This window comes from Tubulanus polymorphus, chromosome 5 (assembly GCF_964204645.1).
Source record: "Tubulanus polymorphus chromosome 5, tnTubPoly1.2, whole genome shotgun sequence".
Classification (NCBI taxonomy): Eukaryota; Metazoa; Nemertea; class Palaeonemertea; order Tubulaniformes; family Tubulanidae; genus Tubulanus; species Tubulanus polymorphus.
In genome coordinates this window covers 13,685,990-13,711,438 of record NC_134029.1, presented here as the reverse complement: position 1 = coordinate 13,711,438, position 25,449 = coordinate 13,685,990, and the positions used below count along the sequence as shown (strand labels likewise).

The 25,449-nt window shown below is 41.0% G+C and overlaps 2 protein-coding genes and 2 pseudogenes across 2 annotated transcripts in view; 2 read left to right on the top strand and 2 right to left on the bottom strand.

The window, feature by feature from the left end:
• The first annotated feature begins 5,568 nt into the window (after positions 1-5,568).
• LOC141906011 (uncharacterized) lies at positions 5,569-8,601 on the top strand. The gene is made up of 2 exons (XM_074795151.1): positions 5,569-5,602; positions 6,431-8,601. The coding sequence occupies exon 2, from the start codon at positions 6,433-6,435 to the stop codon at positions 8,536-8,538; it is 2,106 nt and encodes a 701-aa protein (XP_074651252.1). The 5' UTR covers positions 5,569-5,602; positions 6,431-6,432; the 3' UTR covers positions 8,539-8,601.
• Positions 8,602-10,045: 1,444 nt separating this feature from the next.
• The window catches only part of LOC141904981 (ATP-dependent DNA helicase Q5-like), a 108,380-nt gene continuing 92,976 nt past the window's right edge, over positions 10,046-25,449 (top strand). Inside the window, exons 1-2 of the mRNA XM_074793648.1 lie at positions 10,046-10,280; positions 13,726-14,378. Of these exons, the coding sequence (XP_074649749.1) occupies positions 10,169-10,280; positions 13,726-14,378 (765 nt within the window). The 5' untranslated portion in view covers positions 10,046-10,168. The remainder of the gene's footprint in view (positions 10,281-13,725; positions 14,379-25,449) is intronic.
• Positions 14,952-15,492, bottom strand: LOC141905238 (uncharacterized; annotated as a pseudogene).
• On the bottom strand, positions 16,249-17,722 carry LOC141905237 (uncharacterized; annotated as a pseudogene).

The window sequence follows — 25,449 nt, the reverse complement described above, 5'->3', positions numbered from 1 at the left end:
AGGATTCGCCATTGAAAATTAATAAATTGACCGTCACTGACCACCACTGACCAATTGCAACTTCTTGAAAGAACGATATACCGGTACCGCATTTGGTGTGAAACTAGAAAGGATTCGCCATTAAAATTCATAAATTGACCATCACTGACCACCACTGCCCAAGTGAAACTTCTCAAATATCGTGGTCGAATTCGAAAGTGCTTGTCGTCGTATTGCTATTTCTAGAAACCAGCAGAATGTTTTGCTACTGTTTTTGAATGGCGTTGACATGATGGAAATTTATTACCCTTAAATGGGTTACACATCTGGATCACAGCACCTCACTTGCCGCGGTGCGTTATTTTCACTGCATAGTAATGCTAATACATAAACTTTTTTACTACTTAACTCGAATCATCTGAACAGTACTGCGTTTGAAAACTCAACGAATAGAAAATGTTTGCGGGAAGCGCCTACAAATAAGTTATAATAAGATTAATTAATCGATGCATGAAAAACAATTAAATCACAAGGTGACTAACACCCGTCTTTCAACCAATCTGCGCGATACCAATTAATTAAATCATTAAACGCATTTGGGTTCCTAATATTTTAAATCATGTGATACAATAGTTGTTCTTTAGACTTGGCCACTTTCATTTCAGAAAACCGCGTACTAGACCAGTGATCACCGAGGCATTAACCATTCCTTCAAGTTATGAAAATTCGATGGTAACGCGGATTCTTCGCCTCTAAAAACTGTTTCGTTAATAGTTTTCTTTATATGAAAAGTGTTCATGAATTGAAATTTGGAGTGATATCAGTCACAGCTGTAACCCTTTTTCATTGTCAGTTCTTTTTTGGAATTCAAGTAGATTAGTGAAAATATCAATGATGAAGTTCACTTATTATATCAAGTACCGTTTTTACTGTCGCATGCGAGTCGAAACAAAAAGATCTATCCAACTATACATATCTTCGGGTATAAACTGTGATATCCTTCAGTATGTTATGAATATCTTTGAAAATTTGTGTTCTAGTATAATACCCGAAGGTTTAACTATCGGACACATAAAAGATTCGCCATAATCAAAGTTTTTAAGAAAATCTTTCTTCGAGAAAGAAAGATCTTTAAAAGAACGATTGGCGTCAAACTAATCCATAATGGACTGTTGTGAATTTATTGAATAATCCACCTGAGAAATTTAAAGATTTCGAAGCGAAATTTATTCATATAAATCAAAAATGCATGAATAACTTGACGTTATTTGCGGGTCTCATGAAACACTTTCGTGCGCTCTTTTTAAATCTAAAATAGCATAAATACATGCGTGTTTCGTTATAAACAAGGTTAAATTCCAAACGCACATGAAATATGGAGCCTGTATCACACGATATACACATCTTGAATTTTCTCTAACTACGTAGGCCCTTTCCAAATGGGAATTGTTCAGTTTTTTAACGGCCGACATTCAGAGGCACCTAAAAAACCGGTTGTATAGCACTTGAGATTTTCAGTGTAGGGCACATCTCAAATCGACTCGGCTCGCGGTCGGTGGTTTAATGGGAACACATCTGGTTGTTACTAGTTTAACAGTTGACGAATTCAGAAAACTTTTTTCAAATGTCTATGATAACTTTTTAAACATGGTATTCTTCTTAGTTACATTTCGCTGATTCCATAGATATTTTTTCATGAAAATTGCTCCAGTTATAACGGATTTAAACATACATGTAAAATGATTATTTTCAAAATATTCTATTTTCTCCGATTTTGAAGAAATTCTGACACAATATCATCTCCACTCGACACATGATTTTACTTCGGCGCCTTTGAAGGGAGTGTCACTTGTTGTTGAGTTCATATTTAGTCAAACAAGAAGATATGCCTGATTCCTTTTTAGAATTTAGATTTCGACGGATATCATCAAATTACTAGAAAGGGACAGCAGCTTTCGGTCATCCGCAAAAAAATACCTAAAATGCTCTCCTAGGGTTATGGAAAAACATGTCACGAAACATACGGAAAATCCTTTGTTTGGTAGACTGAAATTATTGAACTCTTAAATAGCAACATTCAGAGAAACAAAAACATAAGAATATATTCTCGCCCACCCTTTAAAAAAACAACGTGATTTCAATTGAAGATGACACGTAGCCTCATATCAAATGATATGAACGCAACAGAGCCTATTCATTCTCTTTACGAGGATGGGTCTCCACATTCATAGGATACGATACGAGATTCGTGTGTACGAATGATGAGTACAACTGATAAAGCGCCAATTTCACTGATTCTTGCACATAAAGGTGTTTTAGAGTAATCTAGTTAACAGGTGTGTTTTAGGAGTATTTCGAATTTAAATTCAAATCGGGGTTCATGACGAACATTGAGCATTCTAGAGGCGTTTTTACGAGCATCCGATTTTTGCGATCGATTTCGTGAACGATTTGCTTCGATCGTACGATCGAATCGAACGTTCGTAAAAATGACGATGGATTTGGCTAATCACATGACATAAATATGGCGACGTTGAGGAAAAAAATGTATGGTTTTGAACTACCCGGTGCCGCCATCTTGGAAATCAAATCGCCAAATCGCTCGCCGAGCGAGTTGGTCGATTTCAAAAATCGATCGGAAAATCGTGTTCGTAAAAACGCCGATCGTGAAATCGATCGCAAAAATCGGTGCTCGTAAATGCGTTCCTACGATCGATCGCAAAAATCGGATGCTCGTAAAAACGCCTTAGGGCTGGAGCAAGAAACGTGTGGGATCGTCCGCCAATGGTATCGCCAAAGAAATAATAAGGAGCCAGTCCGTGGTGGCTATTGAAAGCAACGACCGCATGTGAATGCATCGATTGAATGACATCTCAAAAATCAGATTTTATAAAATTGAACATGATATATGGATAGGTTATTCCATATATACTGGTAAAAATGATGCCCAATATGTGATATAAATGTTCAATTAAAAAGTAGAAACCGAATCCATAATTCAGACTGGTATTGTTATAACATCAAACACTCAAATTTAACCCTTTGTTAGATTGGTAGCCAGTGTAGATGAGCAAGAATAGTGGTCCCTAATTTTAATGTGGACTGTTCAACAAGTTGGAGTTTGTGTAGAGATGAATGAGTTTAAAATGGAGTGGAATTTAGATAATACTGTTTGAATGTCTATTACTCAATCTTTTTATTGATCATAAAAAATTGTGGTAAAATATTTGACTCTAGGGTTGGTTTTAGATTGTATCTCTCCACGCCAGAGGTAATCACGGATATTGGACTACACAAAATTCCTTGTGTACAGCTCAACTTTTTAAATCCCTGGAAAAGCTCGCCACGGATATATCTCAGTAATGATTAATTTTCCCACAAATTCTCCCCTTCGAAAAACCTAAACAACCAATGTAAGTTTGCCAATGCACTATTGTTACCTTTTCTAGCTATTTGCACTAGTTGTTTGTCGCAAATAGATTGCATCCTCTATTACAGGAGTAAAGGATACAGCTCTGGGACCCGTTTCTCAAAAGATAGTTTAAATTAACCATCATCCAATATGATACATGACTAAATACACTGAAAAAGATCAACTATGTACACATTTCAAATTTCAAACCATGTTTTATCATTAGAAAATTACGACACAACGTTCGATCTCTCACTAGAGATAATCTTTTTGAATTTGTACACTGAGTTTTCGTATCGTATTATCGTATTTTCAATTCTCTGCTTTTGAGTCAACAAGTACAAAGTTATTTTAGCAATGAAAATTTAATTGTCATTATAAATGTAAACTATCCACTGGTAAACTTACTAACTTTTGGCAACTGACCTTAGATCGTGGAATGGTCTCAGGTGGCCTGCTGATCCACTCTTTATTTATACTACTAAAGAAATATACAGTATAAGACCTAAAAAGTATATGAACTTATTATTTATCTTTATATCGCGATAATTCGTGTACGTATGATTGAAAAACGATATTCTATCGAATCTCATGGTACTTATGATTATTGTGTATAGAATCAATAAGTAGCAACCATCCACGGATACGAAGCGGCCTAAGTTTACATCCTACCAAAATTATCCTCGAAACTCTCAGCATTATTTCAAGGGTCGGTCTTAGAAAATATATGAAGGACGTGTTCACAGGTTAACGAGGCCAAAAATCTTCCCCAAAATTTCAAATTTTTACAAGCAAAGATAATATACTTCATGCTTTTGGTGCAGAAAAAAATACATGTCCACAAAATGCAAATTGTGTTTTCAAAGTAAACGATTGAGTGTGGAATTGTTTCGAATTCAAGGTTTTCCCATTAACACTCCGGTATTTTTCAATAAGATAAGTCAAACTATTGTTGTGATGGCCAGTTGAATACTTCATCATTATATTGAAAGATATGTTATACTTAATGCATCTTTTCTTAGGCCTTACAGCTTTCTCTATTGGTTAGCGTTGTGATCACTCAAAATTAACCATAAGTTTAAATTCTCACTGATCTACTACATCTCTATAACAAAAATATATTTCATATCAGGCAATTAGCTTTTATCTGTGGTCAGTGGACAGCAGCTACGAAACATTTCAAACTACTACATTATCATTCCATCTATTCATGTATAGGCCTATATAATATGATATGATATCTTCTTTGTTCAGTTTAAAAGTCTTGATCGTAAAAGTTTGACAAGTCTCGCATGTTGGTACCGATACGCACGTTCACGCGAGTGAAATGTGCACGTTACAGGCTCTGCGCACGTTACGATTACAAATGGAAACGTTGTTCGTTCAAAACCCTACGTAAAAATCTTATGCATTTTAGCGGAATTTCAAAGTTAGCTCGCTACCTACAACAAAAATCGGACAAGACTTTTTCAAGCGACAAATTTAAATGTAAGAGCTAGTAGTACTAACGAAGGATTCACTAAACATATAAATTACTTATGGGGGTTCTGGTTAGCACTGGTAACTGGTCTGTGCTGGTCAAGCATTGGTCAGTTAAACAATTTTTAGATTAATGCCCACATCATATCTAGTTATTTGACACCAAACAACTTATTGTTTGCAAACAAATAATTTACTATATGGTCAGTACTGGTCATGCATTGGTCAGTTAAAAGACCATGGTCCACGCCACATTTGATACCAAACATGATTGGATTGTGTCGTTTCGAAAATTTATCTGTTGGGCAATTTGTGGTCAGCCCTGGTTCGTTAGGTTCTTATTTTGCGGGCATTTTATCTCGAACCACCGAAAGACCGAATCACTAATTAATTCACCAGATCGTTAATTGCTGAAAATGAAGATTAGTGTTTAACTAATAGTCCTTGTCTGAACAAAATGTCTCTGGTATGGGTCCTATGGAATCATGTCCTTAACTGTACACCGTAAGGTAACGTGGGGTGATTTGGCCACCATAATCAATAAAAAATTAAGAAGGCACGACCCAAAAAATCAAACTGTGCTTATTATTTTCTTTGTGATATAGTTTTATTGTCATGATCGTACTGTATTATAAATTGATAATTGTCAAGAAGTCACATGACCAGTCATGTGACTTGAAGATATTCAAAATGGCGGACTGCAAACTCACGCTGTGAAGTCAAGGAATTAAGGTAGGAAAAACTTGTAATCATGAGCACTGGAACTGAATTGTTATGTGTCATTATAATTAGTTAGTTAGTGACGTATAATTTAGAAATTGAATCTTCTGCAAGGTATTTTATACTTTGATGTAATCAAGAAATTACTTGTTTTGGGGTGACTTGGCCACGGTGGCCATGTCACCCCACGCTTGTACCTATATAACAAGTGGTCTATGTATAAACTCTTGGATAATAACTGATGTGCTAAACCTTATAAGCTGATAAGGTGCAATCATCGGTAGGTCTACTGGGATCTAGCCTACTGTATACTATCACAAATTTGTTTTTGTAGTACAATACCTGGTAACAGGTAAACAGGTAACCCCCCCCCCCAAATTTGATTTCACAGCAAAATTCAATAAAAATACTTCTATATTCTTATGTTGAAAAACTTGAATAGTTTTCAAAAATTTCACATTTTCCATGGCGTTTTTCACAATATTCACCTTGGATAATCTGTGACTTTTACCAAGCTACGTGCATAGAAATGACATTATTCTGTGACTTTTAGCTACCAACATGCATAAAAATCACATTATCGTAGTTTTGATAATTTCTATAAAGAAATCTAGTTTGTAATGGTGAAATATCTACGTACCCTAAGTAGTATTGTAAAAACTATTATCTGTTTTTACAATACTACTATTTAGGTTTTATACTTAAGTTTGATAGAAAACTGATCTGGGGGGGGGGGATTTTTCCCATGTCGGATTTTTACCGGGGGGATATTTACCGGTGGGATTATTACCTACATTCAAAATACCTTATTATCTAAGTATTTTTCGTCTTTATTTTCAGGGATGCCACGAGATTATGTTAAAAAAGTTGGTGGGCGCCCATACAATTGCTATGATGCTGGTGATATGCAGGCGGCCATTCAAGCCTGCGAAGATGGTCTCTCAAAAAAGAAAGCAGCAGAATTATTCCATGTTAGTCGTACTTCTTTACGTAGACATCTGGAGGCATACAGACGTGGCGAAGAAATAAAAAAACCAGGAGGACAGACAGTTCTCACAGCGGAAGAAGAGGAGTTGGTTGTTCATTCGTTGCAAATCCTCAGCGATTGGGGCTTTGGTTTAGATCGCAATGATATAAGATTGATCGTGAGAGATTTTATAAGAGGCCTAGGAAGAAAAAACCAATTTAAAGGCGATCTACCAGGGTTGGATTGGATGAGACTATTTGAAGAGCGCCATAAGTCTAAAATATCGCGTCGGATTGCACAGAATTTCCCTCTCAATCGTGCCGAAGCATGTTCTCAGAAAATAGTGGATGATTTCTTTATGAAATTAGAAAAACTGTTAGATGAAAACCAGCTGCTGCATAGTCCAGGTCATATCTTCAATATGGATGAAACAGGCTTTCAAACTGACATTGGCTCGAAAAAAGTCCTATGTCGACGAGGTGATAAAAACCCACACGTAACGGTTGGTTCTAGTACCAAAACTATGTACACAGTTGTTGAATGTTGTTCTGCTGATGGTAATTTTCTAGCACCTTATGTTGTCTACAAAGCAAAGAACTTGTATGAGTCTTGGTGCACTGGTGGGCCTGAGCGAGCGAGATATAACGTATCAGACTCTGGATGGATGGAAACTCCTCAATTTTCTGAATGGTTTAAGAAAGTTTTTCTAGAAGAGACCAAAACCATACCTGGAAAAAAGTTACTGTTATATGATGGACACAATTCTCACATCAATTTGGATGTGCTGAACCTGGCTATGCAGAATGATGTGATCATCTTTTGCATACCAGCGCACACTAGTAGTATTCTTCAACCACTTGATGTAGGGGTATATAAGGCGCTAAAACAAAGTTGGCGGAAGGTTCTAAATGAACACTACGTATCAACTAGGTTTAAATCTGTAGATAAAGCTACATTCCCTTCCCTCCTGAATAAAGTCCACCAATCTAGTTGTATGTCGCGAATGAATGCAATCAACGCATTTGAGAAATGTGGAATATACCCGCTTGATAAAACCAAGATAGGCGATGAACTACTCAAGACATCTTGCGCTTTGCCTGAAACTCCCACTGAAACTGTAACTAACGACAACGAGATAACCAGAACTGATGCCTCAAGATCCCGTGAGAATATATCCGTTCAACCGAGAGACCTTCTACGCTCGAGTACACAATTCAGAGAAGGCCCAAGTACAATCACTGTAACTGCTGAAGTCCATAGTAAGCCACCTGGTAGCAACGTCATCACCCCTCGTCCGGAAAGATCGCAAAACTCTGATGTCCTCAGTCCAAAATCTAGTCTTGAGAAGGCATTGCTTGATCATTTCAAGTATTCTGCTCCTGAGCCTCCGAAGAAGAGAAAAAGACTAGACAGGAAATTTGCTGAATGTCTCACAGTAAATGACGTTGTTGAGCGGCTCGAACAGGAAGAACAAAAGAAAGAACAGAAGAGAGCTAAAAAAAAGAAACCAAACTCAAAAATAAGAAAAAAAGTGAACGGAAACAAGGAAAATGTGTCTGATTCTGAAGATGGTAATGAAGAAGAACCGGAAATTGATGATGATAGTGATGACGACATCGGTCAACTGGAAAATGATAGCGATATGATTGGCCAAATGGAGAACATGATAGCTAGAGAGTATGAAATTGGAAAATTTGTTATTGCAGTCTATAATCAAAAGTGGTATGTCACGACAGTGTTGAAATCAAGTCCAGCAATTTCTCCAACTGTATTCTTAAAGTATAAACGATGGCATGGGGTGAATAGGTTCTCGTCACCACCTAAGGATGATATTCTGGAAACCTGTAAGGAAGATATTCTCTGTTCCATCTCTGAGTCAGATATCATCAATGTTGGTTCACGATTTGTAGGTGTGACATCAGAAAAGCTGGCCCTCATAGAGAAATGTTTTTCGAAATGGTGTGATGAGTATGGTGAATAATATTGTTCTACGTACTTGTGTTTTATCGTTATATAGCAATTAGTTGCCGTTATTCATGTTTTGTTGATCGTTAGAATTTTACTAAAATTTGATTGTTTAGTGTTCTTGAATAAGATTGTCTATGAATAGATTTGAATAAATTCTGGCATAACACACAACTGTACTTATGTGAAAAGTTGATAATGCATGTATATAGCATAGATTTATGAGGTATTCTGTCAGATATAAAAAAATATAGCAAGGTTCTGTTTGAAAGATTACATTCCATCAGCCTTCATTACTTTTATTCAAGAGAGAGTCATTTTCAGTTCAGACTATGGTTTTTATAGAGCATGGGATTTAACCCTGTAACGTCAGAGTTATCAAGGTTTCCTGAAGTTATTATGCTAGAATGAAAACACCACAAACATTACACCCTATTTGTAGCGTTTTTATTCTAGCATACCGTTGTATTATATCGGAAAACAGGATTTTCTGCATGTGACTGTCTAATCAAGGGATCCAGAAACAGACCCATTTACTACCCAAGCCTACTAGTCATTAACAACAATGAATTTAGTCGCAGCATGATCTTGTTCAGTATAATGGTCAGTGGTCCACAAGTAACCTATGATTGCAGAAGTAATTGCGGAACACTTCTACTAAGCTTATAGGAGATCTCTGCAATCGCAAAACCATCCTTTTTATCTTTTGACCAAGGTACCGGTGGGTAAAAACATTTTACACCGGTCAGAATAAAACTTCTCCTGAGGGTAGGGCCATGGGTTGTCATATACATGTATTATAGCTAATATGACCAATTCACCCCATGCACTGACCAAGTCACCCATGTTGTATGGGGTGACTTGGTCACACAATAATTCCCGTTTACTCCTGATTATACAAATCATCCATAGCACTTTGGCTAACTAATGACAGGTACAAGATAACCTATGGTCCATACTATCAAACATAATAATTGGGGGAATGATTATGCAATCAAGTGATTAAGAATATCTGATTTTAAAGACATATGGCCAAGTCACCCCACGTTACCTTACTGTATCTTTGTACTGTATCTTTTTATGTTCACTACTACCGTAATTGACTACGATGTTTTCAAGTGGTCTTAAGTACCGCTAATAGCCGAAAGTCGTTGATTTATGTGAAATTTACATACAGCGCCACCCGTTGATAGTAAAACTAACCCGAGCAATACGGGTGTTAAATAGATACGCTAGCAAACCGGCATTCTCATAATGTACGACTGAACAAAGACGATGAGGAAATTTATGCGGTCAGCTGACTCTTGAACCCCAACTTTTCGTTCTGTCGCATTTGTTCACTCTACGGCAAACCGGTTTATGACGGAATAAACCGATGTAAACCGGTTTATACAAACCGATTTCAAACAAATGCCCATCCAGTCTCTACAATCGGCTTCGGTAGGTTCTGGTCGGTTTTTAGTAGGGACGAAGAGCGGCAACCAGTCTAACCAGTTCAATTCAAACTTTATTGGTAACACACACGGCAAATCGTAACACCAGCCTCCATAGACTACAGCAATAAGCCACTTATAAGTGCTCGTTCGTAGTCTGGGTTGGTTTGTTACCCTGCGAACATTGCCCTGTTAGTGTTACATAATACTGCTATGGATGACGAACCCTTGCACAGGAAAGCTCTTCAAATTCTACAGGATGTGTTCGGTCACAGAGAATATAAAAGTGATCTGCAACGCGAGGCAGTATGCGCAGTTGCAAGGGGTCAGTAAGACGCTTAGGGCAGGCCATATATGAATAGGCAGGTGATATTTTGCCACTGGCTCAGGGGCCTGACACAAAAAGTTTTTGACCCAAGTATCCTACTATTCCTAGGTACTATTTATAAAAAGTCAAGGCCCAAGCACAGGGGTTTAGCGATGGGCTTGGATTGGACTCTATTTCCGGGTTTGTTTGATAATCTCGCGGGAATGGCGCTAAATATGAACTGGGAATAAATTCAAAATTTCACGGAAATACCTCGTGTTTATCTTGTTGGTTTAACTGCAGTTTGGGTCACCTTTCCACTGTGTGGCGCTAGTGTTATTAAAGAATAGTGTTATGGTTAATCTATAGTCTAGTACCTAGCCGTTGTTCCTGAAACAACGTCTAGGGCGAAAGTGCTCATATAAGGTTAATATTGACGATCGTAGTAGCTTTTGACGATCGTAGTAGCTCAAAACTTTTGACTAGTCGCCTAGTGAGGGGGCGCGTTCCCCTAGGTTGCCTACAGGCCTGTATAGACTAAGTTTTGGCGTGACAGTTGATGATTTGCGCATTTGATGAAATAAGTATTGATTTTCACTTTTCAAAGGTGATGATTAGTCTTTGATTTTGACCAAGGCCTGACAACTATGAATCCTGACTTATAAAAAATAAATTATGATCAAATATATAATTCATAGACAAAAAATGCATTTGAATGTAAGTTATTCTCAAATATTTTTCGTATCATAGTTTCCATCTTAGATGCTTCAGGTTCGCATTCAGTCAAATAAGAAGCGTAAAGTCACGTGACTGTCCCAACTTTCTGGCTGGCATGACTTGAAGGTGTTTCATCCCTTGTGATTTTATATAGTAAAGCGTGGCGACCGTCTGATAATGATCCTTAACGACCAATTTTTTATTGGAACTTTATAGCGGATAAATAAACAATATAAACACAAGGTATTTCCGTGATATTTTGAATCTATTCGCAGTTCATATTTAGCGCCATTCCCGCAAGATTATCAACAACCCAGAAATAGAATCCAAGACCATCGCCAAACCCCTGTTGGCCCAATGGAGCCAATTCTTTGTCAGATCGAGCTTTGGGCACTAATTGAATGCAATTTCGTACCCCCTTCCCAAAATTTTTATTTTTGCAGCGGATATTTATTTTATCGTTCAGGTTGAGTATTTATTTCCGCTATTTTACCGTAAATCGTTGCTGATTTACGCTGCACATGTGCACAGAGGTGGGCGACATAGAAAATTCAAGGAAAGTTTGGAGAAAATAGAGCGGATAGAGCGAGACTCAAACCCAGCCCAGTAAATTTCTAGTGCAGTGTCATACCACTAGACCACCAAGCTTGCTGAAAACCAACCGACTATAGTACCTCACTTTACCCTTATCCTATCCCTAGGAGTATAACATATTTATTTATTCCTTATCGATTTTAACACTTAAAATCATATTATATCAGTAATAAATGCCTGCTGGAGTCATATTTTACATATTCTGTCGGATATTTTTGTAGAAAAATTTAAGATTGGAAGACTTTTAACTTTACCGTGATGAGATTGTCGATCAATCAAATTCAATGAAATTTTATTGCTAACCGAGATTATGTATTTCAAGTCAAAATTTTTTAGCCCACTTGGGACGTTAGTCCCAGCGGGCTATTGCGTTCACTTTTCGTCCGTCCGTCCGTCCGTAGACGGAATCCAGTTATTTTGGGAAGTATTGAACACGCTTCAAGGTAATGTCTTGATATTTGGATTATACATGTATCTACCCTAGACACATCTTCAGCCCAAAAACTGGCCCTCTCACAATCAAGATGGCCGACTGGCAGCCATTGTTGTTCGTCAAAATCGGCACTTTTTACACTTTTTGAACTTTTTGAGGCAAATTTTGAAGACACTTAAATCAATGACCTTGATCTTTCGTATATATTTGAATCCCCCAAGGGCCCATCACCATAAGAAAAATTGGATCGATCGGACTCAAGAGTGTCTTTCCTGTTATGTCACTACTGTTACATCACTGCTGTCAGTGTGTGTCTACTGTTGTGATAGAAAGCTGTCGTGAGCATTTTATATGAAGCTTCCTTGTTTTTACATTGATTAAACAGAAGTTGCAGACATTCATAGTCTATATAAAATGCACCGGCATGTACTTTACCTCCCATGTGCGGTGGACTTAATTAAAGATAATTTAATTTAACATGAATAAAATTGGGAACATTTAGAAAATTAACTTTATTAGCCCACTTGGGACGTTAGTCCCAGTGGGCTATTGCGTTCACTTTTCATCTGTTCGTCCATCGGTCCGTAGACGGAATCCAGTTATTTTGCGAAGTTTTGAAAATGCTTCAATGTAATGTCTTGATATTTGGGTTACACAAATCTCCCATATCCACTTTTTAGCCCACTTGGGACTTCAGTCCCAGCGGGCTATTGCGTTCACTTTTCGTCCGTCCATAGACGGAATCCAGTTATTTTGGGAAGTTTTGAAGACGCTTCAAGGTAATGTCTTGATATTTGGTTTATACATGTATCTACCCTAGGCACATCTTCAGCTCAAAAACTGGCCTTTTCAGAATCAAGATGGCCGACTGGCAGCCATTGTTGTTCGCCAAAATCAGCACTTTTTACACATATCTGAACTTTTTGAGGGAAATTTTGAAGACGCTTTGATCAATTACCTTTAACAGTAGAATAGTAGAATAACATAGTATTTCCATATTTAATTGGTGACAAGGCATATTTTGTTATCACAATCAATTAAAAAATCGTAGCTGCTGACATGTTCTATGATTGTGGTGATTTTCAAGGTCATTGGTTTTTGTATTTGGTCACCAGGGGGCGTTAAATTTTGAAATTGTTAGATTGTTGAGCATTTAAACCAATTCCCAAGTGGCCATGGTGTCCCTGGACCCCTAGTTTACGGTTCCTGTAGCTTCTGCGGCCTTACATGGGAAGAGGTTGCTATGACTCACTATTCAGCCCTTTGATTGGTGATATCATATGAATTCTTTGAAAAAGATATATACAATATGAAATTTAACTTGGAACTTAAGAATTAAAAAGACTCCATAAGCATGCCCTAACTTCAAACAAAGCTTCAGTTTTCAAGGTAAAACTACTTGGCCCATGGGCAAGTTATTCCCTCTAACCTCACGATACCAGAGGAAATGGTACAGAACTCGAAGGACATATCACTAATTTTAGAACTTAATTTGTATTTCTCAGTAGAACTTACCCTTTCTTATGGTGGGAGTGCCACCCCCTACCCTGCTTAGTTGCACCTTTGTGGCTTTATTTGAAGTCTCTATCTTAGCAAAAAGAGCAAATCAAATCATTAAATTCTCGGCATTAAAAAGGTAATCATTTAGTTCATTTTGTCACGTAGGGTGCAGATTTCGCCATTCATTCAAAATTAACTTCTTCTTTTATTTTTCCTTAGGGCAACTGGACGTATTCATATCAATGCCTACTGGAGCGGGAAAATCACTGTGTTATCAGCTACCAGCTATGCTCAACATGGGTGTTACAATAGTCATCAGTCCATTGATAGCTTTAATACAAGATCAGTTGGATCACTTGGATAGATACAAAATTCCAGCAGATACATTAAACTCAAAAATCAGTAGTAAACACAGGCTGCGAATATCTGACGATTTAACCAGTAAACGACCTTGCATACGCTTGCTCTATATAACTCCTGAACAAGCTCAGACCAGTACATTCCAAAACATAGCTGCAATCTTGAATAACCGTAAGCTATTGAAATATTTCATCGTGGATGAGGCTCATTGTGTATCTCAATGGGGACATGACTTCAGACCGGATTATCTTAAACTAGGCTCTGTCCATAAAAGGTTTCCGAATGTTCCATGGGTCGCTTTAACTGCAACAGCATCTCCACATGTGATTGAGGATATTGAAGAATCATTGCAGTTACGAAAACCCATCGCTCGATTCAAGACTCCGTGTTTTCGGAATAATCTTTTCTATGATATCAGGTTCAAGGAGTTGTTAGATGAACCATATGAAGACTTGAAAGAATTTAGTTTATTTGCTCTTGGTGTTCGAAAAGGCAAAACAGTGGAGAACTGGGTAAGTTGATTGTTAGCTCCGCTTTGACCGAAGGTCAGCAGAGCTGATGGGAATGTAGGTAAAAATCCCCCCGTTAAATATCCCCCCGGTAAAAATCCCCCCTAGGTAAAAAATCCCCCATATCCACTTTTTAGCCCACTTGGGACTTCAGTCCCAGCGGGCTATTGCGTTCACTTTTCAGTCGTCCATAGACGGAATCCAGTTATTTTGGGAAGTTTTGAAGACGCTTCAAGGTAATGTCTTGATATTTGGTTCATACATGTATCTAACCTAGACACATCTTCAGCCAAAAACTGGCCCTGTCAGAATCAAGATGGCCGACTGGCAGCCATTGTTGTTCGGCAAAATCAGCACTTTTTACACATTTTTGAACTTTTTGAGGGAAATTTTGAAGACGCTTCGATCAATTACCTTGATCTTTCGGATATATGTGAATCCCCCCAGGGCCCATCAACATACAAATGGTTTCATCTTTTTGTCCGATTTAATCCAATATAAAGCTATCGCGCTATCAGTAGCATACGTTATGCTGATGCCCGGGTACGCGGCACATGAGGTGACTGAACGCTTCGTTTACGAGTCCTCGCCAGCACTAACACGACGTTTGCTGGAGATCGACTGACTGTCGGACTTTATGTCCCAGTCGAGACATAGTACATTGGGTATTTCGGATTTCGCATTCAAATTATCCGATTTAAAACAATCATTTAACTTCGTAGAGTTGCTCAACCATTGTCGTAACAGGAACGAATCCTTGTTGCAAAATACTACGATTCATTGTAATAATTTAGCGCATCTATTTCTCAATCCGTTCCCGTGACTAGATTGTCTACGTACAATTTCTCTGATATGTCATGCGCGACAGGCGTGTCATGCTTGGACAGATGTTTTTTGAAGTGATAGCTTACGCGAATGGGCTTGAAACGTTGCCAAATATCATGGTGTTACAATGATACGGTACGAGCTCCTGCAATGGGTCGTTGTTTTTAAACCACATAAACCTGCGGTCAGATTCTGCTATCTTCACTGACAAAAAAGCTTGTGCTATGTCTGCCGATAACGCAACCTGTTTAACTCGAAATTGTTGCAACAGTTTCACGAGATCTGTTATCATGTTAGGGCCATCATATAAACAATCCTTTAGAGATGGCGACCCGCTGCTGGCATCGAAAACTATCCTAACAGGGGTTGTCTCACTTTCTTTGAAAATGGGAAAGTGCGGAATGAAATAGTAATCTTCTTCTGACAGGGCAATTTTCCCTTCAGGAATTTCAGAAACGCATTTTTTCTCGATATTTTCATGCATTACCTCTACATATTTATCTACAAGGTCTAATTTACGTAGGCCTAATCTAGCTATTACTTGTTTGATTCCAGACATTTTGATTTGATTTGATTGACAAGCCGGCGAATTATTCTTAAATTCCGGATGGTCCGGCCGCCAGGGTAGCGGAACGTGGTACTGGCCATCTATAAACTGAATTTTATCGATGTATTCCTTTTTGAATACTTCTTCGAAATCAACGCTATTTTCATTTTGAATAAACCACGAATTGACAATACGTTCTAGTTTTTCATCATCATAAAATGAACTTATTTCAATTTTTCACTTACGTTTTCGCTGTCCTCTAGACTCGCTGCCGTGTGCGCGGAATCTCGGATTCTATCCACGGGACCCGACAGAAAGTAGCCGATACTGCTCTCTTGCGCAGAGGGACCCGCGCCGTGTATAACGGTATCTCTTAAAAACGCATATGCAACTGCAACCTGAGTAAATCGATCGTAAGATCATTATCTTTGAGATTGTCCGCCAGTCTCAGCTCCATTATGTGCTGATGGTTGAGACATTTGCCTCTGCGCTTGATGGGTTTTACGATTTATCGGTCACTAGGGCATCGATGGATGTGGTTCCATCATTCGTGACAATGCGGACACTGACCACGTAATCCATTTTCGTAACATGCCCGCCAAATCCATTGACGAATAAGGGGCATGTGTATTTTGGTTTCAACTGCAAAGCTTCCACTACTTCACTACGAATATAAGAACGCATACTTCCACGGTCGACCATAACTTTGCTGATTTTTTGACACCGTTGTTTTCTATCGTGATCTGCCCTGTCTCCAGTAGGACAGTTTTCGCACTCGAATTATAATTAACTACCGTGGAAACGTTTTCGCTTAATGTCGGGGTTTGTTCGACCCCTCGGAATCATCGCGCAGGCGCTACTCGTAGAGCTCTCTCGTTTTTCGTCTCGAGCTGGTAAGCTGTCGATAAGACAGGTGTGATGCCTATCTTTACACTTATAACAAAATGGACGTTTGTTGCAATCGATGGTTATTTCGCAAACAGTTGTAACATAAACGTTTCGCAAGCCCTGCAGCCAACTTCTCCGCTGGTTGCATCATACATTTCACGAATTTGTGGGCTCCCCCACACAGCAGGCATTTCACGTAATTTGTATTACCTGAGGCAACGAATGACTACAGTAATCGCGCATTTATCTCCGACCTGCTCGCCGAGATTTTCTAACTGATCCACGAATGCTTTTAGAAACAATTTCAAATCGAATTGGTCGTTCTGACCGCTGTTGCCCATTTTTTCGCGCACGATCTCGGGCAATTTTCTCCCCATTAACAGCACAATAAAAGGTGCACACGCATCTATATCCACTCCGAGATGTTTAAGCGATCTTAAGTCTCCGTTTAATTGATTGTAGAAGGAACTTAAGCTAGCGTAGTTGTTCGCTGGTGGATCAGCATCGTAGATGTTGCAGACGTGGGCTCTAGCGATTTTCTGGGGTTGCCCAAAACGATCGTTCAAATTCTCGACTGACGTTTCTAAGTTTTCAGCGGATGCATGCAGTCTGTTGACGGCTTCGGCTGCTGAACCGTGTAACTGGCCGGTTATATAATTGAACTTGGTGATTTTGGAGTACTTTGTTTCAAGAACCTCAGCGGTGATGGTATCCCAAAAGGCGGTCCATTTCGTGAACGTGCCATCAAAGGTAGGCAGTCGCAATTTCGGCAGCAATGTGGTCTGTTGCGATAATTCGCAATGAATTTTTGCACTACCAACAACTTTGTTCTGTCGCTTCTGCGTCTCTCTGCTGCAGTTCTCATCTGAGCGTCGAGTTCGTCTCCTATTAATTCTTCTTCTAATCTATCGTTGAATTCTAGAATCTTCTCGAAGGCCTCTTTCAACTTGTGAAGGGTTGCTTCGGTTTTTGTGATTTCAGTATCACTTGGACCTCCTGGTCCATTCACTATCCCTTCGATACCATTGAAGGCGACGTTGAAATCGCTGCGGGCATTCTTCCTGCGTCTCAGCATGCTTTCAGCCATTGCAATCTACTATCTGTTGCGCTTCTTAATTGCATCTACTCCATTGACACTATGTTGTGTTTTACTTGGGCTAATGGACATCCTGGGCACGGCACCAATGTCGAAATCGTCAAGAGGACCAGGACGGAGCTACATAAAGCCCAGAGACAACTTACCTCTGTGGCTGCATTCATATAACTGATTTTATAACTCTAGTGATAATACAACTTGCCGAGGCGCACATCTGGGTTGAGTTACAGGTTACAGTACGGCCGTGAGAATGCTTATGTTGAGGGGGTAAATTATCTGTTGTACGTACAATGATATGTCCTCTGTAAAACATCAGAATTTTATATATACGTAATAAATGAATGGTCCTTCTGACAAAAAGATGTGTTGTGTGAAAACAATTTTGTTTAAATTAGAGTTAAAATGAAAACAATTCTGTTCGATCGAACAATGTAACATTTGCTGAAACGTAAAACTTTTTACAATATACTTGTTTGAACGAAAACAATTTGTTGTGTGAAAACAATTTCGTCAAACGAAAGTTAAAATGAAAACACTTCTGTGCGATTGAACAATATAACTTTTGTTGAAATGAAAAACTTTTTACCATATACTTGTTTGAATGAAAAACTTAATGTTCTGACAAGAAAATTTAGTTCGTAAGAAAATGGCAACTGGAGAACCATATGAGTTACCTACTTAAACCATACATCAATACAAGTGTATTGTAATGGGCTACTGATCACAAATGCAACCACGATTCTATCACCAACGGTTAAGGAACTAGGAGCAAAAATTGTTGTTTGCACTGTCCCTCATGGCAGTTGTATGAACTAATCAGGGAGGCATATTACACGGATGTGTACTTAAGTATGATTTTCCTAGTGAACAGACTGCATTACATGCGAAAAACCGATGCTAAAATTAGTATTTCCGTCGAGTATTTTCTAAATTTGGATTGATCGCCAATGGTCTTTCTATACGACCCGGCCCTGCGGTATTGCATTTAGCCACCGGCAAAATCCGTCATCTTTTTTCTTGGCGTTCTAGCAGTAGAACGCGTTGGATTTTTTCGCCGTAAAAATCTGGGAATTAGGATATTAGGGAGTTTTCACTCTCATAACGGTGAGTCCGTTCGGTTTGGGGGTTATCCCTGGTTTCTATTTTTCCATAAGAATTTTATTTACAAATATAATTTGATTGAATTGAATTGAATTTATTATTGTGACAGAATAATTATGCTGCCCCCTCCTAAGGGTCAACATCGTGGCGGGGAGGGATGCGGGCATTTGTTTGGCGCCTGGGACAATCACGATTCGTGTGCGTCGTGCAGGCGCAAATCCGGTCAAATATGTGCAAGGAGCAATCCTTGCAAGATTTGCGAGGTGTGGACCTTTGGCTTTGGGCCGGTAAGGCTCTTAAACTAAGAGATCGTCGTCGAGTTAATAGCAGGGATTCGTTGGTTTCGGCCGACGTGACAACCGACGTCTCTATTTCTATTTCCAATCGTATAGCGGAGCGGTCGCCAGTCGTTCTGGTACGATCGGCTTCCCAACTCTGTTCACCGGGGAGGAACGCTGGTTCACCGGCACCGGTCTCCGGTCATTCACCGGTTCAGCCGGGTCGGCCAGTTCAGACTACATGTTCTGAACCGAGCGCGCGCCGCGGTAGTCGGGAACAGCCTGCACCGGTTCGGTCGGTACCGGTCCGGGTCGGGCATCGGTCCGGTCCAGACGTCATCCGGTTCAAAACATCCGGTTCAAAACATCCGGTTCTTTCATCGTCTGATTCTGATCGTCGCTCCGGGGATAGAGCTCGCTCTCCCACTAGATCTAGACGCCGTGAGCGTAATAAACGAGCAAGATCTCGCAGATCAAGGTTTGATCGCGAGAAAGACTACGATCGTTATGTAGGAAGTTTCGCCGTCGGTCTTCTCATCGTTCGTCGACGTCGGTTAGCGATGAAGACGATTCTTCTAGTAGGTCTCGATCCCGTTCGAGGGACCGTCACCGAAGTCGGCATGATCGTCGGGATACTGGAAAATTCCTGAGGATTTCCATGTATTTGAAGAGAAAATTTTAAACTTGTTATCATCGTCGCAACAAGTCGCTGCAACCTCTACAACAGGTAAGCCTATTCCTGATTGTCCGGTTAGAAGTTCGCCAGCCCACTCAGTTCTTCGGAATTCTGACTCGGAATTCCTGGATGCTGCGGTAGGGTCTGATTTCAATGAGGATCCGGTCCCAGAAGCGGCAATTCCTTCTGGGGTCGTTCTTGTCGCGAGCAATTGTGTGTTGTCCCAGACGATGGGGGCTTCCCTGGCTCGCAATGTATCTCCGTCCCATTCAGTTTTATCCGAACCAGCGGGGGACATGCCATGTAGAGCGATGATAAGTGAGTTCTTTGTCAAGGCCGGGGCAACTCGCGCTAAGCCCACAGCAGCTCCTCTGGTCGGTGAGTCAATGGAAGCTTATCGCCCTCCGGACTCTGATCTTAACGTTTTACGGGAATGTCGGCCTGGAACATTTTCATTTCCCCCTCCAGAACGGGGGTATGAAATCTGGGAAATATTTAAGTTCAACCGATCCACCTATAGGCGCATTTCGCTCGGCGTATTACGCAACTCCAGGTGCTGTGGATCACAGTCATAACTGCCTGGATGCTGATTATACTTTGATCAGCCCGGATACCGTTACATCACAGTCGGGTATTCGTTTGCCTAAGTCCTGTTTGGTGGCATTGACGTCAATCCTGGACAATCTTATCAGGGTTGGTTCGTTTCAGGATATGGCACTTAAGGTGTTGACGGGTGAGTTTCGCGAGACTCACGCCGCCGTTCATGCGGGCTCCGACCCAGAGTCAGTTGCCCCAAAACCGGAGGGAATGGACCGGATTATCCAATCCTTGGCTCGGTCTGTTTCGCATGTCAAGCCTCGTCCAGTCGTAACAGTTCCGGTTCGTATCGCGGCAAGGGGAAGGCCCCAAACAGGGGGCTCTTCCTTTCGGAAAAACTCGAAATGAATTCTTGGGACCAGTGGGAGGTTGTCTGCAGCAGGCAGCAACCCACTGGTCCGACCTTTTCGGAGACGGTTGGCCCTCCCGGGTCGTCTCTCGTGGCTACCGTCTCCGTTTCCTAAGGCGACCGCGCCTGACGAGGTCACCTTCCGACATGCGGCCAAACCCAGGTCAGGAGGCCTTAATCTCTCCGGCTCTCAAGGAATTGGCCGAGAAGGGAGCAATAGAACCAGTTTGCAACGAAACTTCTCCCGGCTGGTTTTCTCAAATATTCATGGTACCAAAGGCCACAGGGGGTCAACGGACGGTGATAGATCTGTCATCCCTCAATCGGCACCTAGACATTCCAAGGTTCCGTATGACCAAACCCAAGGACGTGATTCAAGGGCTCCGTCCGGGTCAATGGGCGGCTTCATTGAACCTGAAAGATGCTTACTTTCAGGTTCCAATTCACCCAAAATCCGGCGATTTCTCAGGATAAAGTGGAAAGGCCGCCAGTTCCAATTCAGGTCTCTTCCATTTGGCCTCAGTGCGGCCCCGTGGGTTTTCACCAAGTTGGTCAAGTCAGTTCAGAAGGTACTTCAGTCAAAGGGTGTTGGACTGTTCGTTTACCTCGACGACTGGTTAATAGTCGCGAATTCGGCTCAGGAATGTCGGGAGGCAATGACCTCAGTCTTGGACTTAGTCCATCAGCTAGGGTTCCGCGTAAACAGGGAAAAATCTCAGTTGACGCCGGCCCAACAGTTCACTTATTTCGACATGGACTTCGATATCCGAATCGGCAAAGTCTTTCCGTCTATGGCTCGAGTAGCCAAACTTCAAGAAGCTGTAGCGGGAGTGTCCACAACCCCGAGAACAGCTCGTTACTGGTCACGGCTTCTAGGCTCCATCAGCTCCATGGGTCTGGTGGTGCCCTTAGGCCGCCTCAGAAGCAGGCGCTTGCAACAATATTGGAAGGTCTTCTGGTCTCGGTCGAAGGGCAACTGGGAGACCTTGATTCCGGTACCTCCAACCGATCTAAGTCTGGATCTTCAGTGGTGGGCGGCAACTACGAATCTTCGGCGCGGGGTGTCACTAGCCCCGTTAGAGGTTCCAGTTTGTGTATTCACGGATGCCAGTCACCAAGGATGGGGGCACATCTGGAGAACCGAGTCAAAGCCTGGAGATGGTCTCGCTATGAGGCCATCAACCACATAAATTTCCTAGAAATGCTGGCCGTGTGAAGGCCCTGAAGTTCTTTCACAGGAGAGTGGAGGGCCACCACGTTTGGTTTGCCACAGACAATTCAACAGTGAGGGCTTACCTTCAGAACCAAGGGGGCACTCACTCAGAAACCCTCACAGGTCTGTCGGCCAAAATTCTTCTTTGGTGCCAGACAAAGGGCGTGTCCCTGATTGTGGCACATTTAGCAGGGAAAAGGAACGTGATGGCCGATGCTCTGTCTCGTCGAGGTCAGGCTATTGCGACAGAATGGGTTCTCCACCAAGAAGTAGCCGATCGGGTTTGGGGCATGTTTGGCAATCCGCTGCTGGATCTGTTTGCCACCCGGTTCAATCGGAGGTGTCCTCTGTTTGTGTCCCCGTTTCCAGACGCGGAAGCATGGGGGGTCGATGCCTTCCCTCTGGACTGGTCGGGGATGCATGCGTATGCGTTCCCGCCCACACCAGTCCTGCCGCGCTTACTGGATCAAATAGAGAGATAGTCAATTGCAATATAGTTCTGGTAGCACCATGTTGGCCGGCTCAGAAATGGTTCCTACCACTTCTCAACCTACTGTGCGACAACCCCAGGATTCTTCCGAATTTCCCATCGCTTCTGTCTCAGGGGAACTTTCGTCTCAGGGGAACTTTCGGCATCATCCAAACAGCCAGTGGTTAAATCTGCTCGCCTGGCCATTGTCCAGTGATCCTTGTCAGCTTCAGGCTTTTCAGAACAGGCTGCCTCCTTTATCGCAGGATCTAAGCGGCCATCAACAAGTACCATTTACGATGCCAAATGGAGTCATTTTGCGGATTGGTGTGCTGCAGGGGAAATTGATCCATGCTCACCCTCTGTAGCTCAATTGGCAGATTTTTTACTGCACCTATTTGTAATAAAAGGGTTGCAGGTCATAACTATTAAAGGTTACCGCTCCGCGATTTCTCATACATTGCGTGCTTCTGGATGGCAAAATGTAGCAGGGGATCATCGGATATATCAGCTTGTTGCAGGGTTTTTCATTTCCCGGCCTCGGATACCTAGGATAGTTCCACCATGGGATCTGTCTGTAATTTTGAAGAAGTTAATGGAGGCTCCATTTGAACCTCTTTAGGCAGCGTCATTTGCGAATTTGTAAAAAAAGACTGTATTTTTGCTGTTCTTGGCTTGCTCGGTCCGTCGCTCTGAGATTCATGCGCTTTCAGTCCGACAAGGTCATATTGTCTTTGGGCCAGCGAAGGAATTTGTTTCGCTGCGGCCTGCTTTGGAATTTTTGGCAAAGAACCAACGACCAGGCTCGGTTGGGCGTCAATGGCGAATTGAAGCCCTAAAACATCGAGTGTCCTGTGCGGGCGTTGTGTTTCTATTAAGATCGCTCTGCTTCACGGAGGGGTTCACGGGAGCGGTTATTTATTCCGCTGCTGGATCACCTAAAGGGTGATATTTCACGGGACACAGTGACCCGATGGGTCTCTTCACTGATCAAGGACATTTTATTGAAGGAGAATCTTTCCTCGGAGGGAGTGGTTTCTCATCAAGTTAGGTCTATGGCTACTTCCTGCGCAGCCTTTTCTGGTGCTCCGTTGGAGGAAGTCTGTCGGGCCGCCTTTTGGAATTCTCCATCGACATTCACGTCATTTTATTTACGGGATGTTACAGGCCAGTTAGGCTCATTAGCTTCACTTGGTCCTGTTGTTATGGCTCAAGGTGTCCGTTCTTTCGGATCGGACCCTTTAGTGTAGAGTATTTATGTTGCATTATCAGGATCACAGGGGGTGTATCCTTGTACATAGTTTGGGCTCATATCTGCATGTAGTAATTTCGCAAAATTCCGGGGGGGGGGGGGGGCCCGAGCTGGAAGGACTCACTGTTACCAACCGGTCTTCCCTGTGCTACAGTGCTCCATTCCGTGCTTGGGTAAGTGCTCTCTTACTCCCTCTTACCTTGCGTTTGAGCGGTGGTTTTTCTATCTACCTTTCCCACCATCCTTGTGCTAGGCTAGTCTAGCAAAAACCATAGGGTACAGTACTCGACGGAAATATTACAATTTTTGGAACTAGAATTTGTATTTCCGAGTAGTACTTACCCTTTCCTATGGTGGGAATCCTGCCCGCCTGCCCCGCATAGCTGTTTTTTTATTGGTCTGCTATGACGTAAAAAGCCGGTGGCTAAATGCAATACCGCAGGGCCGGGTCGTATAGAAAAACCATTGGCGATCAATCGAAATTTAGAAAATATTGGCAAAAACCATAGGAAAGGGTCAGTACTACTCGGAAATACAAATTTTAGTTCCAAAAATTGTAATTTTTAGGCCAGCCTTAGGCTTAGCCTATTACTATACAAATGGAGCGAATTTAAATGACATGGTTTCCAGAGCAAAGGCTCTTTTACTGTGCAACTGAGCAAAAATATTGGTTTTGAAAAGCCAATCAGAAAGCAAAGACTCCTCTATGATTGGCTTAGCCACAGAAATCAGCAGGTGTTCACGTGAACCCGTGGTATCGTCTACTGTTTTACTTCCTGGTTTTATTTTAAGATCTAAAATTGTATTTCAAGATCAATTTCTGTGAAAGCTTTAGTTGATTTGGTTTTTGGGAGGAATACTTTTAATAGCACTACAGAAAATATCATTGACCATTGTGCTAAGTACGGGAAAAATGGCTTTTTCTTCTATCGGATAGATGACCTTGATATGCTCATTAGCCATGTGCTCAAACTACAAATTCAATCAAAACCAATTCAATTTTACTTTATTGAACGAATAAAAACATCAAATCCAATTCAATTTTGTTTCATTGAGCAAATTTCAGAAAATTCAATTCTATTCCGCATTAAAATCAATAAGACCAAGAGAAAAGATTTATCTGAGGTATTTTTTCCTGCCAGATCCAGTCGCTGCCTGTGCTACTTTTGTATTCTACGATTATATTGTGTAAATTATTAGGTATTGACTATTGAGCTGGGAGTGTATTTTGACAAATTTTGACAAAAAGCTGACAGGCTGGCCATAGTGCCGCTTGGGGCTCTTATTTAAAATTTACACCCCCTAGTGGTGAGTATAGGAACTTATTATGGAGGGGTCTGAAACACTGATCGAACAATGTACTTGTTCGAACAAAAAACGTAATTTTCTGACAAGAAAATTTTGCTTGAATAAAAACATTCTGTTCGATGGAACAGTATACTTTTTGTTTGAATAAAAAACTTTTTGTTCGGGACCATTCATTTATTACGTACGCGCTTGGGGTGGGGGTTATGTCTGCTGCGTTAAAGTCTGTACGGTGACGTGGTCAAATTATTTGTTGTACGTACGCTGATATGTCATCTGTAAAAAATCAGAATTTTATGCGTACGTTATACGTTATAAATGAATGGTCCCTTTAACAAAAAAAATTGTTGTGCCAAAACAATTTTGTCAAAGGAAAGTTAAAAAGAAAACAACTCTGTTCAATCGAACAATGTAACTTCTCTTGAAACGAAAAACTGTTAATAATGTACGAGTTTGAACGAAAAACTTAATGTTCCAA